The 16,094-nt window shown below is 46.9% G+C and overlaps 1 protein-coding gene across 1 annotated transcript; it reads left to right on the top strand.

The window, feature by feature from the left end:
* Positions 1-2,088: 2,088 nt before the first annotated feature.
* LOC119373252 (myosin heavy chain, non-muscle) lies at positions 2,089-15,716 on the top strand (the record flags this gene model as incomplete). The annotated part of the gene is given in 9 exon segments (XM_037643277.2): positions 2,089-2,265; positions 3,055-3,267; positions 5,790-5,874; positions 6,935-7,065; positions 7,687-7,834; positions 8,818-8,941; positions 11,449-11,589; positions 13,446-13,608; positions 13,723-15,716. Coding segments are annotated over 9 exon segments (3,158 nt in total), but the record flags the coding sequence as incomplete, so codon positions are not given.
* Between the last annotated feature and the right edge of the window lie 378 nt (positions 15,717-16,094).

The following is a 16,094-nucleotide window of genomic DNA, read 5'->3' as shown; positions in this document are numbered from 1 at the left end:
GAAAAATTTAAGCAGCCAACAAACTGTTTTAGATCCGAGTGTGACGGGTATGGTAAATCTCGCAGCTCAGTAAAGTGGCCCTCCTCTCGAGATCGTTTTCTGCACTTGGCCTTAGAGTTTGTGGGAAATTGTAGCATGCCGCTGGCCTACTTTTTCGATCGGACAAATTCAAATTACTCGCTAGCCGATGGTCTTATCGCTCGAACTACAAATCTCACGTTTTCAAAGCCAAAACGCATTACAGTCACCACGTTTGTTTGAAAAATGAAACCGAAACTGAAAAACACTTCTGCACTAGCGCCACGAGCGTTTGGCGGCGAGCGTCTTTGGACAACTGACCAATCGCGCAACTGCATTCTGTAGCGCCGCGCGACTCCAATGTTTCGAAGCTTTCGAAAACGTAACCGACGTAACCGTTGCTTTTCCGTTGGCGCGTTGTGGCGCGTTGACAGCGTTTAGCAAGTATATTTTTGGTGGTGTTCGCCTTCGCTCTTCGTAGCGTCGTGTATGTGTTGTCGTAGTGCATCTGGCTGAGTCGTGTAACTAATTCTGTTGGGTGCAACGGCGAGAGAGAAATTGGAGGCGAGCCCACTGACAACTGACGTTTACTTCTATGCCGACCTAACTGGTGAGTACCCGATTGTTGTAGGATTGTACGCGATAACAGCTACGAATGCAGCCTCCTCAAGCTAAACCCTAGACGTGGTTTGTCTTTCTGGCGTTGAACTAGTTTCATTAGTAATTAAACCTGGGGTCTACTCACTGCGCGTTTATCAGGCGCTCGCGTTCTCGAAAGCCAGTACCAGTTAACCCGAACAACTGCATAAATATTCGATGACCAAGCCTAGTCTATCCTAAACTTATTTGACTTCCCACTGTACTGCGGCAGATGTTACAGTTTGCATTAAGTAAATCGCGTACGGAACTTCAGTACAAGCAACCTTGCAGTGCTGACGAGTAGTTCATTCGAATCCATCCATGGTCGTTACTAATAGTTCTGGGCTCAGCCGAACGTTTTTTCTGCCTGTTTCGTTGGTTATACTCACTTAGTTGTTGGGAACGTAGTCAAGAAGGTAGTATTTCAAAATTTTAGCAGTCCATCGAACTTCAGTTTGATTCGCGCGTTATGTTGGGGATCGGACGCCAGTTTGTACAGCGCGCCCCTAAAAAGCGCTCGGTCGGTGCCAGCCGCGTGCCATTGTTTTGCTGCTGAAAATCCTGCTTATGACCGATTCTCTAGCTTAAACCCTACAGTTAACTTCTCGCGGTTGTACACAAACACCAAGACAGTGGATGTATGTACATTATTTTTAGTTTTTTACTTGTAGTAATTATCTTGACTGTAGCACCACTGTGTAGTTCATTGTTGAAATGCTATCCCCTTTAAGTGGCTTTGTTAGTTAAAACAAAATGTTTGTTACAACCTATGTTTGTTTAGATTTCTTATAACTTTTTTCGTCACATCCTCGTACGCTACGCTGATTGAGGGTGTTGTAAATAAACAAACGAACAAATAAACGGCATTTAAATTGTTATATTCTGCATTATACATGCCCCTTTTCTGGTAAAACAAGTGCTGGTGCAATGTACTCCTTTGTTTAGAATGATTTAATGCTAGAAGAATTAACTCGGAAATATATGTCAATGCTCACTTGAGACACGTATTTCTGTCTTGCTTAGCAGCTGAAGTGTTCCTGCGAACTTCGAGGCCGCGGGTTCGATTCCCGACCACTGCGGCCGCATTTAAACGGATGGGAGCATGCCCATATACTACTTAGATTTAAGTGTGTAGTAATGAATGCAGGGGGGTCAGAAAGAATCAATCTGGAGTCCCCCGCCACGGGGTGCCTTGTATTTGTTATCTTTCGTTTGTCGATGAAGGCGCAAGTCGTAGAAAGGGTAGATAGAAGGACCTTTACCATAAGGACATTTACACAGCCTCAGAGGCAAGGTTTCGCAACACAGGCGAACGCTCAAAACACACTCACTCGTCGTTCTCTTCTTCTTTGACCACACCACAGAACAGCGCTTCTCATGGAGGGCATTAGCTGTGCTCAAATTTTGAATTAAATTTTAATGCTTCTCCCGCACAGACTTGCGTCGGCCATGAGCTGGACGGATGCCTGGAAGGACGGGCTTCCGCCTGCCACGCTTCGCAAGATCGAGGCCGTGGAGCAGCAGTCCGACAGGCTGCAAAAGGAGTGCCAACAGAAGCAGACACAGATAGACTACCTTCAACAGCAGTTGTCCAAGGAAAAACTCAAGGTATGCTTTTCCATGCGGGATGTCACGGGTTGCCTTTCTGAACTGTCATTACGCGACCACTGCAGCAAACGTTCCCTCTCTTACCATCGAAGACTGGGTCCCGCGTTGACTAAAGGGATGATTACCAATCACTGCCTCCCTTCCTTTCATGCTTGGGGAAAGAAAAGCTCAGCAGCACTAACTGGATGATTTATTTCCAGTGAAACATGTATTTCAACTTGCATATTTTACTGCAGTTGCGAAGCTTTACGCATGAACTAAAGCCAGGCACATCCCGAAGCTGTTATTGTGACACAGTTAGGCACAGTTTCACGAGAAGCAACCGACATGTACTCTTATTGCCTGCGGTACCATTTCTGCCACCTATTCCAGGGCTCCGATTGTGCGCCTGATGTGATTACTATGTGTTATAGCGTGTCCACTACCCGCCGTGGTGGTTTACTGGTTATGGTGCTTGACTGCTGACCCGAAGGTCACAGGATCGAATCCTGGCCACGGCGGCTGCATTTCGATAGAGCCCAAATGCTAGACGCCCGTGTCCTTAGATTTAGGTGCACGTTAAAGAACACCAGATGGTCAAATGGTCAAAATTTCCGCAGCCCTTCCTCTACTACGTTGTCCCTCATAATCATATCATGGTTTTGGGACATGAAACCCCAACAGTTATTATCATTAGTGCGTCCACTGGAATTCAAACGGCATTTCCCTGCTCATGGCTGGACTCAGTCAGCGTGTTTTTCTGTACCAGTGCCTTTTCCAACAGCCTCTGGTGTGTGATGGATTTCGCAGAATGACGAGGCAAAGGGAGCCAGCATGCGTGACATGCGCAGCTTGGAGAGCGAGCTGGCCGAGCTTCGGAGCAAGTATGACAAGCTGCAGCAGGAACTCGCGACCAAGGAGAGCCAGTTCCGACGCCTTGAGAACCAGTCCAAGTCGGCCAGCAGCCAGTCGCAGTCGGAGGGCTCCTTCCTCTCGACCCCCAATGGACGTAGCAGGCTTCAGGTGGGGGGTGCTGCTCATCGATCGTTTTGTCGCGCTGAGATGTAAGGGATGTGCGAAGTGAAACTCGTCTTGCTTTGGTGAATCTGGAGATAATCCGCGAAAAAATCTTTCTAGGAATCTTAACCCCTTTCGCTACCGTCAAAAAAGGAAAAAAAACGTGCCAAAATTACCGAAAATCTTTTATCGCTCAATTTGTAGAGCTTTTTTTTTTCTGAATAAAATGGTAGCATTCGTTCAATTCAATGGGGTTCCTTTAGTTCACTAATTGCATAATAAAGATAACTGGACGATGGCATTACCACATGGCACTACAATGAAAGATGGCTATAAAATGAAAGCCAAGGCACCAGTGGCACAACACGGACAAGTGTGGCCATCTAGTGTCAAGAAAGACAACTATGACAAGTGTAGTCGCCATTGGTTCCATGTGGGACCGATTTTTGTTGATGATGGGTATTGTCTTCGATGGAAGCGGAAGGATTAACAGCGCAGCAACACAAGCATAAAGGGCGTTAAATAATAGAAGAGGAGGACGATTATGGGACTAGTGCATTTTGAGCGAGCGGCTCGTGCATCTCGCGCTTGACTGATTTCGAACGGCCAGTAATAGACGCGTTGCAAGTGTGCGCCGAGCAATAAAGTCTCCTTTCCCACTTTTCTGAGATGGAGGTTCTTTTGTTCTACCTTTCCTGGTTCCTGGGTTTCGGCCCCACTAAATGTTGCTGGCCGTTGCTGGCCGTTTGAAATCAGTCAAGCGTGAGACACACAAGCCGCTCGCTCAAAACGTGCTAGTCCCATCATCGTCCTCCTATTCTAATATTTGACAAAGGGAGACACAATGTGACGGGTGCTGCATTGTGTCTGTCCTTGTGTTGCTGCACTGTTTTTAAAGGGGTACTGACACAAAATTTCGCGGCCGAGATAGCCCGCTGGATCGATTCCCATGTACGTGCGTGTACCATCTGCAAAATATCGACAGCGAATAAAGCTTGGAAGGTATTTTATATGAATTTTGAAGTTCGCGAGCGCGACCCAGCATTATAGGCCGCACCTAGTGCATTGACACCCTCGGAGGTGACCCGAGGTGACCCCCCTACTTCCCCTACGTAACCGTTGCAGCCGGTACAAGTTACGATGACGTCATAGCCACCATTTCTGTTTTGACGTGCTTCCCGACGAATCGCTCCTCGCCAGCGGGTCAAACCTGAAGTGATTCGCCACGTCGAAAATTCCTTCGATCCCCGCCGCAAGAAAATCGTCGCCATCAGACGACGATGAGCCCGACGACGCCAGACCGCGCGGAAATGCGTCACTGTTCAGTGTGCTCACGTAACCGAGCGTTTCACTCGCTAGGTGGTGATAGTTGCACCCGGCGGCTTGTCGTTTTTGGAGCTCTGTCAAACCGAAACTGAGGCTGTGTCGGTAATGAGGAGCTTGTAATTCATTATCTGTCGTGCGCTGCAGCAAACGATGTGTCGTGTTATGACTAACAGGCCCCCAGCAACACATTGCAGCAAAAAAACGCAGGGCGAAAGTTTTTGTGTCAGGACTCCTTTAAGATGAATCCTAACCAACTCTCTGTTCTACTGAACTTTCTTTCTGGGAATGTTTAGATATTGAAAATTTCAAATCTCGTCCAATGAAAAAACATGTTCATTCTGTTTTGCATGTTGCTCCATCAACTTTTTCATATTTTTCATAGAGATTACGATTTGAGCTCATTGTACAATTTCATGGAAACTGAAGTTCACGGAAACTGAAACCTTGAATGTTGCTGAAAGGAGTTGTGGCAAGCCCTTCGGACTTTCCTGATGATGAAAGTACACTGGGCAGGTGCTCTCTCCGAGCGATTCTTTTCAGAGAATAAAGTCGGTGGCAGTAAGGTGCCTGAAATGAAAGTAGCGCTGTGATTGAAAATAAAGTCCTGTCGCGCAGTCTCTACCCTTCACAGTTCACTTCGCTCAAAGTAAAGTGGCAGCAGCAAATCATAGTTAATAATGTGCATGTGTATCTCACAAATGATGCACGTTTAGGATGAACTTAAGCTTAAACGAAATAACTCCCCCACACTTTTCACTTGTCTGGACGAGTTTGGGGGCAAAAACTGCTACGTCATATCGAATACCAAGTATATTCTTGTACCAAAAGTAAGTGGAATGTAGCAGCTGCTTTTCACTGGATAACTTCAGTCATTGATCTGACCTGTAAAACATCAAATTTCGATGAGTGATTCCTGTGCTGTTGCTGTCCTTATGCATTGAGTATTGCTTGATTTACTTGGCACATGTTTACCACCATAGAAAAAGTGAAATTCCTGGCTTGCCATTTGACAGTATTTACTATTACTTCTCTGTCACTACGTGACGGTATATTACTCTTCTATGCTGTGTTTTAAGAATCACTGTTGCCTTATTTGTGTGATATAATAAATACTTGATACCTTTCCTTGATCATTCTGTAGATGCATTTTTGTTCACCTATGTACATTCCTTTTTTTGTTTTTTGGCAATTTTATTAAACAGAGGTTTGGGTATGGTGACATGCCGGCCACTCCTGACAACAGGGAGCTTCGAAGCAGGATTGCTGAACTCGAAGCCAAGCTCAAAGGTGGGTGTCTAAGTGAAGTTTTCACTATTTGAAGAGTAAGAAGACTGTACAACTAAAACAAAAGCTAGCGATGTGTAATGTTGCAAATGCAGCCATTTGCTTGAAGAGATCATGTGGATACTTTAATGACAGGCTTCAGTGCGTAGAGGGGCTTCTTTATAGCTGTAGCACACGTAAACCTCTCGGCATACATTTTAATATCCCTCTTAATCCGTGTGCTAATTGAATATTCATTTGAATTGAATATCCGTGTGCTAATTTAATACCCGCTCTTGTGGCTTAGCAGGTGAGGTGTCTCGCTGCTAAGTTCAAGAATGCGTGTTTTGATTTCTGGCTGCTGTGGCTTAGCTTTGATAGGGGCAAAGTGCACGAACACCCGCGTACTCAGACTTAGATGCATGCTATAGAAACCCAGGTTGTCAAAATTAATCTGCAGTCACCCACTACTGTCCACCTCATAATTATATCTTGAGTTTGGCACGTATCACCCTGAAGTTCAACTTGATTCATGTTCATGCCTATTGTAATAATAATAATAATAATAATATATGTGGTTTTATGTGCCAAGACCATGAGATGATTTTGAGGTACTCCGTAGTGGAGGGCTCTGGGAATTTCGACCACCTGGGGTTCTTTACTATGCACCTAAATCTAAGCACATGGACCTGCAGCATCTTGCCTCCATCGAAATGGGGCCACAGCGGCTGGGATTCGGTCCTGTGACCTTCGGGTCAGCAAACAAGCACAATAACAACCACACCACCATGTTTGGTGTTGATGTGTATCGTGTATGCCCATTTCGAATATATTGTATGGGTGATACGAGCATTACGAATTCCCACCACAAAATCTACTAAACAAAGCGTGCTGGGCTGAGTTCGCTGAGCAGTGGGATGTTTGTTGGACCAACTTCTTGATGCATGGAAGAGTGAAAGAGTGAAGAACTTGCATAGCATTGCCAAGCTAGGCCTGGCTACTGTTGTGGATGTCAGATTTTCTGCTGCTTTTCTTCTCTGGAGTTCGGCAAGGAAGAATTTCGTGAAAAATATGTGTTCCTCAGCTGCAGAGAAGCAAGAGGTCGTCGGCCAGCCTGGTCCCATGCCTGGCACCCCTTTGAGGGCACAGTCGTTGGACCGCAGCAACCACGAGGCAGACAGGCTGAGGAATGAAAACATACAGCTGCGCGGCAAGGTGGGTTGTTCCCTTACTGCACAATTTAGAGCTGCATTGTTTCGTACGTATTGGCGCAACACTGCGGAAGTTTGCTGTTGGGTAAGTTAGTGCGGGGTGTTAGGAAAGGAAATGGCACAGAAGTCGCAACGAGATGGATGAATGTAGCATCGATTTGCAACTATTAATTTATTGTGCACTGGGAACAGTATATGCAAGGAATGGAGAGGGGTAAAGGGCATCAGAAAAACTAGGAAATACTGAACAAAGAGGTGGAGGATGGGGGCTACAGGCTGGGGATGGAAGCTTGAGCTCGTGGGTCATTCCATCTACTGTTTTGTGCTACGTATATTCCTGTATGTCCTGTAGGGATCGTTGGTGCCTGCATTATATTCAAAAACTCAAGACACGATTTGCATTGTACGTAGAATCTGATTGCACTAAAACGTTGTTGCTAAGAACGGGCGGCGGTTTACGTAAAATTACCGGTGCACTCGGCAGCAGACGTACATTGCGCAGGGATAAATCGGTAGCACCGATAAAACTGTCGGTGGCAAAAAAGTGAGGCCAACACGTGTGTGAAAAGAAGAGAAGCTCAAGCCTAGATTTTTATTTCTTTATTTACTTTTTTCTGCCTCTAAGGTGCAAGAGCTTGAGCAACGTGCCCGGCAGATCACCCAGCAAATGGAATGCCAGGTGCACAACGGTGAAGCCGCCCGTAAAACTCTGGAACAACGGAGCCGCGAGAAGGAGGCTTCGCTCAAGGAGGAGCTGCGACTCCTGGGACAAGGTGAGTGCATTGGAACCTCGTTAATACGTGCGTGTTTCAAACACGCCGACAGTTAAAGCGTAGTTGCAGCGAATACCTGGCCGAGTCTCCACCGACCCTGATGTGCAGTAGGATGTCGTTATAACAACGAAACCTCGAGGGACTGGAAAAACATGTTTTAATTAATGGGAGTTCTATTTACCAGAGGTCCACCACTATCTGTCAAGGTAAGGCCAAGAACTTGCCGAGGCTTACCAAGAACTAGTATGTACCAACTTTCCCTGCAAGCCACTCTAATGAACTCACTATCTGTCATACGCCCTCTCGACATTGTTAGGCATGTTGTGATGTGGCCTCAATGTGACATGTTCCTGCTGTATTTGCACTTGATTTTATTACAACGCTTCGCTATTCGAACATTTATGATGTACATCTTTTTAAAAATATCCACGCAGAATCTCCTTTGGGAGTTGTCTAAGGAATGCGTAAACGGAGAGTTTTATTGTAAGTGGCATCCTTCCCTACAACATTGTTTTCGGGTGACATTGGCAGGGCCTCTTTTATAATCTTTCTTATGTTTGTCAGCGTCTGGAATGTCCTTGCAGAAGGCATATCCCGCGACTACCAAAACGCGAGTTCGGCGCTAAATTTTCGCGGTCTACATTTTCCCGATGTGTACGATCCTCAATGTCTACTTTACATCTTGTCCTCGTGAAAAGAAAACCCTAATTTGTTTTGCACTGCGTGTAGGATGCATTCGTATAGTTCAGACATGTTCCTGTTCAAGTGTGAGCTTGTAGCCCAGTGGTTAAGACACTCGCGTTCGGAGCCTGGGTCCCTAGGTTTGAAACACAGCATTGCCAAGTAAATTTGTTTTCTACATTAATATTTTATAGTGATGATAGTCCTACATGACAGAGAAGTCGACAGGTGGACAGTTTCTCACTGAGTCAGCTTAGAAATACTTAAGCGTTCAACATTTTTTCGGTGTCTAATGTTTACAGAGAACGGTCGTCTGCTCAAGGAGCTCCATGACACTCAGACCCGTCTTCAGCAGGAGCTCACGGCGGCGACAAAGTCCCTCGATGCCACCAAGGCCCAGTTGGAACGCAGCGAGGCCAAGCTCTCGTAAGTGCCGTTCTTTGTATCATCTGCCCCAGTGGTCTCAAGCTCACCTCAGCTAGCGGGCGCCTGTCACGAAATTTAGTCCTACAAGGGCTGGGCAGTGAAGAAGATGAAGGGGTCATGTGGCAGTGGGAATGGTTAATTTGGTTAAAGTATTCTATGTTTCAATTTAATATTTCTTTTTGCAATCTACAGATTATCTTCTTTGTCATGGTGAAATATTATAACAAAATAAGTGGGAGGAGTTGAGAAAAAAAAAGCACTTTACAAGTGTGCTGTCATAAAAAACTAAGAAAATAGGGCTTTGGAAAATGGAAATCACAACTCCTCATTGCTCCAATGAAAAATAAAGCCAGCTTCATTCAGAGTTCCATTTCCTTAGCTCAGCTCCGTTTTCTTCGAGCTCTGTTTTCTCAGCTTTCATTTTTTGTGCAGTTGCTGTCACTCGTCCCTGTGCCATTTCACAACAAGTAAAGATAAAACCATTTTGTTTTTTGCACTTAGATCTCAAAACATCGATGAGTGCTGTAAAGCTCTACACATTCATCTGCACCTCATACAGATTTCCTAATTGGCTGTTTTGTAAAAGTTGTTAGTAACACAATATGTACAGGACATTTCAAATTTTTTTTGTGCTTATTTTAGTATTGAAAAAGTAAGCTAATAGCTTTACAGCACAGAATGGGCCCTTGTGAATATGCTTATGCGCAAACCTTCACAAACATGTCTAATTAATTTTGGGATGACAGTAAGGGTCTAACATGTCTTGTAACTCACAAACTACAACAGATAGCTCAAAACCGTTTTCAGTTATGATATCAGCATAACAAATCACATCTGCATGCCAAGTTTCACCACTTTATCCCCATAAATAACCAAAATAGTTTTCATCGCCACATCCCCTCTTAAAGTAGTACAGGGGTTGGGGGGGGGGGGGCGGGGGCGTTGAACAAAATGTCAGCTAACATTGCCATTTGAAAGATGGCCCTTCCTATATCTCATATATGGGTCATTTCTGGAGGGGATTCGGTGCGGGATTCAAGAAACACTGCTTCCGAGCTCAGGAATGACTAAAATCTGGAAGCCGATCTGAAAACCCACTAGCGTCGCAAGGTGGCATCCCCTCACACAGTGAGCAACATGGTCTTCATCAACCATGGGTCACCAAGAAGTCACCTTTTGAGCCAAAAGCATTTGAAGTGAAACCTGTTCATTGGCCTTGCCCTCCAAGGTCCTTTCTGTTGTGGACAGCTGTCCATTGGGGGTTAAAGCTCATGAGCGTACTTATTAAGAAAGTAAGGAAAAGTGTATGGCACGAGGGCAGTCATGTACGGGCCGGGTTGCCAGCGAAAGGTCCGCGGGCCGTGTGTTGAGACCCCCGGTCTACCCATTCAAGGAGAATGAAACATTAAAAAGGGCACTACATGGAAAAAACTATTTTTCTCCTATAGGTAAATTACCCTTTCGCAATACCAAAAGCCCCACTCTTTGGATGAAAGAGCGGTGCTTTTCGAAAGAGTGGTGCTCCTCAAAAGACATTTGGCAAGTGAGAAAACGCACAAAGTGAAAATGGAGGTGGCAATGCCACCTTGAAGTTCCCGCACCAACTTGGCGTGATGTCGTGGATTTGTATGGCATCCACTGGGGATTAGAAATAGCAATTTGCATCAAATTTTGTTTGGCCAATGTGGCTAAAAATGGAAAAAACACTTCGAAGTCAGGGACGTCGCGCTGACATTCTTGCGTGAAGATATTGGCACGACACACATTCGCTTCCTGTTATAGTTATATCCAAACAGAGTTTCAAATGCATGTATCTCTGCTGGGTTTACGAGGAGGATTTTATTAACTTCGTTAAGTCCCATTTCATATGTATGACAGGGTTCGAGTGTACTTCTTTTCTGTTCTTCTGGTCATCTTGAATGTGCATGTGCCGTCTCTCTTGTGGGTGTCTGTTCACGCTGGTACTTCCTTGTTAACAGCGGATGTTCTAGGCCTGGGTTAACGACAGATGAGTGTCCGCTTTGCATTTCACACTCCGGTTCCCAGATATATCCACAGATGTTGTAACTGCCTCGGTCGCGGATGAAGTGGTAGCCGCAGAGTGAAACTGGGAAGGGCGGCTCGAGCGTGAAGAGGGCCTAAAGTCACTGCAGCAGGGGCAGGTGTGGCAGGGGCTGTCATACGTTCTTTCCCGTGCATCTCTACTTTACAAATAACGTAATCACAGACAGCCACACAAAATCACAAAACATCGCAGAAGATCACAAGGGAAACACAAGATAAACCGCATCTCTGCTGTTTCTGCAGATTTCACACTGGGTGAAACTGGAGTAAGTTTTTTTTATGATGAACCAACTTGCCCAAAAAGAAGTAGTATTGAGGATCTTGCATGCCACTCGCTCGTCTGTTTTGACCAAGTCGAGTGAGCTGGCCAGCAATGCACGTGCACCAGTGGGGCACGGAGAACCACAGGCAGTTACCCTGGCTTCGCTTGCTTGCTTTTTCAGCACCCAGGAGGGTCTCGTAGCGGACTTGCGGAAACAGGTGTCGAGGCTGGAACAAGAGGGGCGTCAGTCGTCAACCCAGCTGGCCGATGTGAACCGAGCTCTCAAGAACCAGGAACAGGCTGCCAAGGCCGCTGAAGCAAAGTAAGTGTTCGTGAGTTTGTAGCCTCAACTATGTAGAAAGAAAAGTGCATAGATCGATTTGGAAAAATTTCCTACGTGGTGAAATCTACCCTCTTTTCTCCAGTATAGCTGGCACAAGAAGTACAGGAAATTTGGAGTTAAAGACTGGCCGCGGGTTAAAGGGGTCATGAAGCACCCCTTGGGCTGATTGAAAAAACACATCCTGCGGAAAGCTGACACGGCTATGAACTGCTCTGCCAAATATTACAGTCGTGCGCGCCGCGTAATGGCCACAAGCGGAGCGCGAAGTTGCCGTTTCCCCAGGCACCCTCTTTTCAAACAGAGGCCGGTTCTCACTCTCGTCGGTGGGCGGGGCGTCTGTCCGCTGTACGTCGCAAGAGACATAGCATGCTTATTGGCCGACAGCCGACGTAAATCGAGAACGGCGTTCGGATCAGATGCGCTTCTTGCCGCGGGGTGCCGCCACTTGCCGGCGCTGCACTCCTCAGTACACGGTAGCCGCACTCGCGCAAGCGAATCACAGCGGGAGAGCAATCGCGTTTCATGACGCGCGCTGGCGTAACTTCTTTCCCCCATGCCATCCCTCCCTGTCTAGCTTCCAGTGCGCTCGTCGGCACGAGAAAAGAGAGAAAGCGCTGGGAGCGTGCGCCAAACCCCCGTAACTCCGCTGATTCTTGACGGATTCGAGAAATTTTTGCGGCAATCGATTCGGGAGGCAGTACACTCCGATACTGAGGCCATTAGATCATTACTTGGAAAAGTGGTTCATGACCCCTTTAAATTTCGGTGTGCATAGTAACTTCACAGTAAATGCAAGGCAGGTGGCAGTGAAAGTGACAGCTGATATTCACAGTGGATGACGATGGGGGAGTGATACTGGGGACTAAACTGAGTGAAAGTAATGTTATCACTCAGCTTGAGTTGTCAGTTTTAGTTGCAAAGTAAAATAGGTTTGCGCAGTTGGAGTATGCGGGTAATATGCGGGGATCCTTCTTTTCAAGTTTTTTGGAAGGTTGTAGCTGGGGGCATCAGTCACTTGCAGGAGTGGGTTGAATGCAAGGAAATATAGTGATGTGACCTGAAGGTCATGCTTGAAATTGCAAAAGCATACCTTCTAAGCCCATCTAGCCAGCATTATTGCCATTGCCATCACAAGACAGCGGCAGAACAAGCTATTGTGAAGTATGATAACGATTCAACGTGACAGTGCACCGCCTTCAGTGTGATTAATTGCAAAAGCTCGTCGAAAATAAAAGGCTATTGGCATGTTATGCTAGCGGCATGGGCTCTTTTTTTTTTCTCCCACAAGAATGCATGCATCACAGGAGAAACTAGCGAAGTGATTAGACAAGGTGTATACCACTGTCCCATTTGTAATAGCTGCATTGTAAACCTTTAAACACATGTCTCTTTCCATGCACAAGCATATGTAGACTGAAGGCTGTATGCGTACTGTGCAATGTAACTACTGTAGTTAGTGGACAAGCATATAGCAGTAGCAATGCCGCCTCTTACTGGATGATGGGGGGGGTGTTGGACATTGACTGTAGGTTGACCTTGTGCTTCTGTTGGAAACAAACAAAAACATGACTCCTTGCTCATGGGAGGGGCTCTGTCTGCAGTCAGGAAGGAAAGGGAAAGGTTCTAAATCATTCGAAGTTTGGAAATGGTGAAAAATATGATGAAACAATGTGTAAGAGAGAATGTTTGACTCCCCCTGTAAACGTGTGCAAGCGTGGCAGAATAGATTATTCACTGGTTCAAGTTTATTCAAGATTATTCACAAGCTCCAAGTTAGGCAGAATAATAATAGGAATCATCCTCTCATCCCACATTTTTTTTTTTTTGTTTATCAGGAACGCAAACCTGGAAGTTAAAGTTCGCGAGCTGGAGACTGCCGTGGAGAGTGCAAATCGAGAATCTCGTCGTCTCGAGGCGCAGCTGCACAAATCCGCACAAGACCTGGAACAACAATCACAGGAGTTAGCACAATTGCAGAGCCAGTTGGCTAACACCAAGGTATGTCATTCTGTTATATTAGGCATCTTTGTACATGCTGTTGGTCATTCACGTGGCGAACTGCATTGTGTTTGAGTGTATTTCTTTCTCATAGCAAGCATGCTTTGAATGCAGAACCAACTTCTTGCCACGGAGAATCACAAGCAAAGCCTGGAAAAAGAACTGTCTCAATGCCGTTCCGAGCTACAACGAGAGGCTGCTCGGTGCCAGAACCTCGAGGCTCAGCTGGACGAGGCAAAGCAAAAGATCGAAGAGCTTCGGCAGTCTGTTCAGCAGAGTAATGGCAACGCGGAGCGGCTGCGAGCGGAGCTCGACAAGTCGCAAAGGTCTGCTGCGGACAGTGGCGCGAGACTTCACAAGCTTGAATCGAAGCTGGAAGACTGCGAACGCCGCGAAAAGGAAGCGTCTCAGAAAGCGTCGACTCTGGAACTAGAGGTTCAGGACCTGCGCAAGGTTGCCGAAGAGAGCCGCACCCTCGCCAAAGCACTCCGCGAGAAGGAACAGGAGGTGTCCGTGCTCGGCAAATCGAAGCAGGCCCTTGACGACACCGTCAAACAACTTTCGAACGAAGTCAAGCAACTGTCGTCGGAGGTGTCAAACGAAAAAGCACGGGCTGCGAGCCTCGAAAAGGAAATTGCGGACGGCAGGGACCTCGTTGCCAGTGTGGAAAAGCTACGGAAGGACCTAGAGGATGCTACGAACCTCAGCGGTGAGATCAAGGCTGCTTTGGAAGAGAGTGAAAAACAGAAAGAGGTTCTTCAGACCGAATTAGCATGTCGGACGGCAGAATGTGAAAAGGTACCTTGTCTCGAGAGTGCGCTCGAGGAATCCAAGGTGCAACTAGCCAAGAGCGAAACGACATTGCGAGAACTCGAGAGCCTGCTGTCTGAAAGGGAAACTGAGAAGATGACTCTGCTCAAGAGCCTCTCCGAAAAGGAATCGGCCTTGAAAGAATTTGAAAGTCAGGCCGAAACGCTGCAGAAGAACGCGCAGCAAGTGGAAGTCGAGCTCGGGTTGGTCAGGGACCGACTGCTCAATAGCGACAGGGCATTGATGGAGCACGAGTCAGCCCTCAAGGAAAGAGAGGTTCTGCTCGAGGGAATGAAGAAGGAGTTAAACGATACTGTGCAGAAAGTGCAGAACCTCGAGCAAGCGGAGGCGGATCAGCGACGGCTCGCGGAAGAGAAAGAAGCGGAGATAATGGCTCTGAAGCAGGACATCTCCGCTGAGAAAGAACTCTCCAAGCTGCTGGAGCAGACTAGCCTGAGCCTCAACGAAGTCGAGTCCTCCAAGAACGCTCTGGAGTCCGAGCTCGCTGCGGCGGTTGACAAGCACGCCGCTCTGCAACTGGAGTACCAACGATGCCTTCAGCTCGTCGAGTCTAAGGACGGCGAAGTGCTCTCCCTAACTGCTCTCGTTAAGGAGAGAGAAGAGACAGTGGAAGAACTGATGAAGCAAATTGCGAATGCCGAACGGGGGCAGGAGGCTTTGCTCGCCAAGACAGGCGAGGAGAAGCGAGCTCTTGAGGAGGAGCTATCGGCGAAGACTGAAGAGATAAACAAGCTGAAGGAGGAGATGTGCCAGCAGGCCGAACTGCACAACGCCGCGGCCGACAGGCTGGAAGCGGTGAATACAAAGCTTGCAGAGCAGGAGGCGCAGTGCTCGGCGTTGCTCGAGGAGAAAAAGTTGTGGATGTTTACGCAGGTGGCACTGGAGGAAGAACTCAATTCGAGCAAGAGGAAGATCGAGGAACTGCAGGAGATGCAAACAATTCTTGGCAGCCAGCTTGCAGCCAAGAGCACACAGGTCGACGCGCTCCAGGAGGAAGTCGATAAGCTGCTGACGCACGAAGTGGCTCGCATTCAGGGGGAGCTTTGCCAGAAGATGGAGGAGATCGAGGAGCTGAAGAAGACGATTGCGGACCTCTGCGAGAAAGAGCAGGAGCTGGAAACGCTGCGGGGACAGCTGGTAGGGGCTTCGAGGCAGTGCTCTGAGTTCGAGCAGCAGTGCGAGGCTCTGAGGAACAAGTGCGAGGAGTCAGTGGCGAGGGAGCAAGAGCTTCTTGCCCAGCTGAAGGTCCTGTCATGCCAGAGAGACGAAGAAGCTGCTGAGCGGCAGGCACTCGAGCACGACCTGGTGGATAGAAATGCGGTTAGTGCTTTTTTTCTTTTTGATGAACACCGCTTATCTATATAATTATGTGCAAAAGCAAAACACTGGAACAGTTTAAAAGTATAAATTATCTTTCGAGAATTTTATTTGTCGTGATCATAGGTTCGTTATTAGAACAAAGGTCAAAGTATAATTTTCTAATTTTGCACCTGAAGAACCTTGGCACCTGAATGTTAGCGAGATGTCCAAAATTTCAGTCTCTCGTCCATATTTTGGCCACATTGGCTGGATAAAATTCCTGAAATTTGCTACGTTAAAGGTGCCCAACAACACTTTTCCAAGACATGATTGATTGACCTCATTGTCGGAGTTTA

This window comes from Rhipicephalus sanguineus, chromosome 11 (genome assembly GCF_013339695.2).
Source record: "Rhipicephalus sanguineus isolate Rsan-2018 chromosome 11, BIME_Rsan_1.4, whole genome shotgun sequence".
Taxonomy (NCBI): Eukaryota; Metazoa; Arthropoda; class Arachnida; order Ixodida; family Ixodidae; genus Rhipicephalus; species Rhipicephalus sanguineus.
The sequence above is the reverse complement of the archived record's forward strand: the minus strand, read 5'-3'. Positions and strand labels throughout refer to the sequence as shown.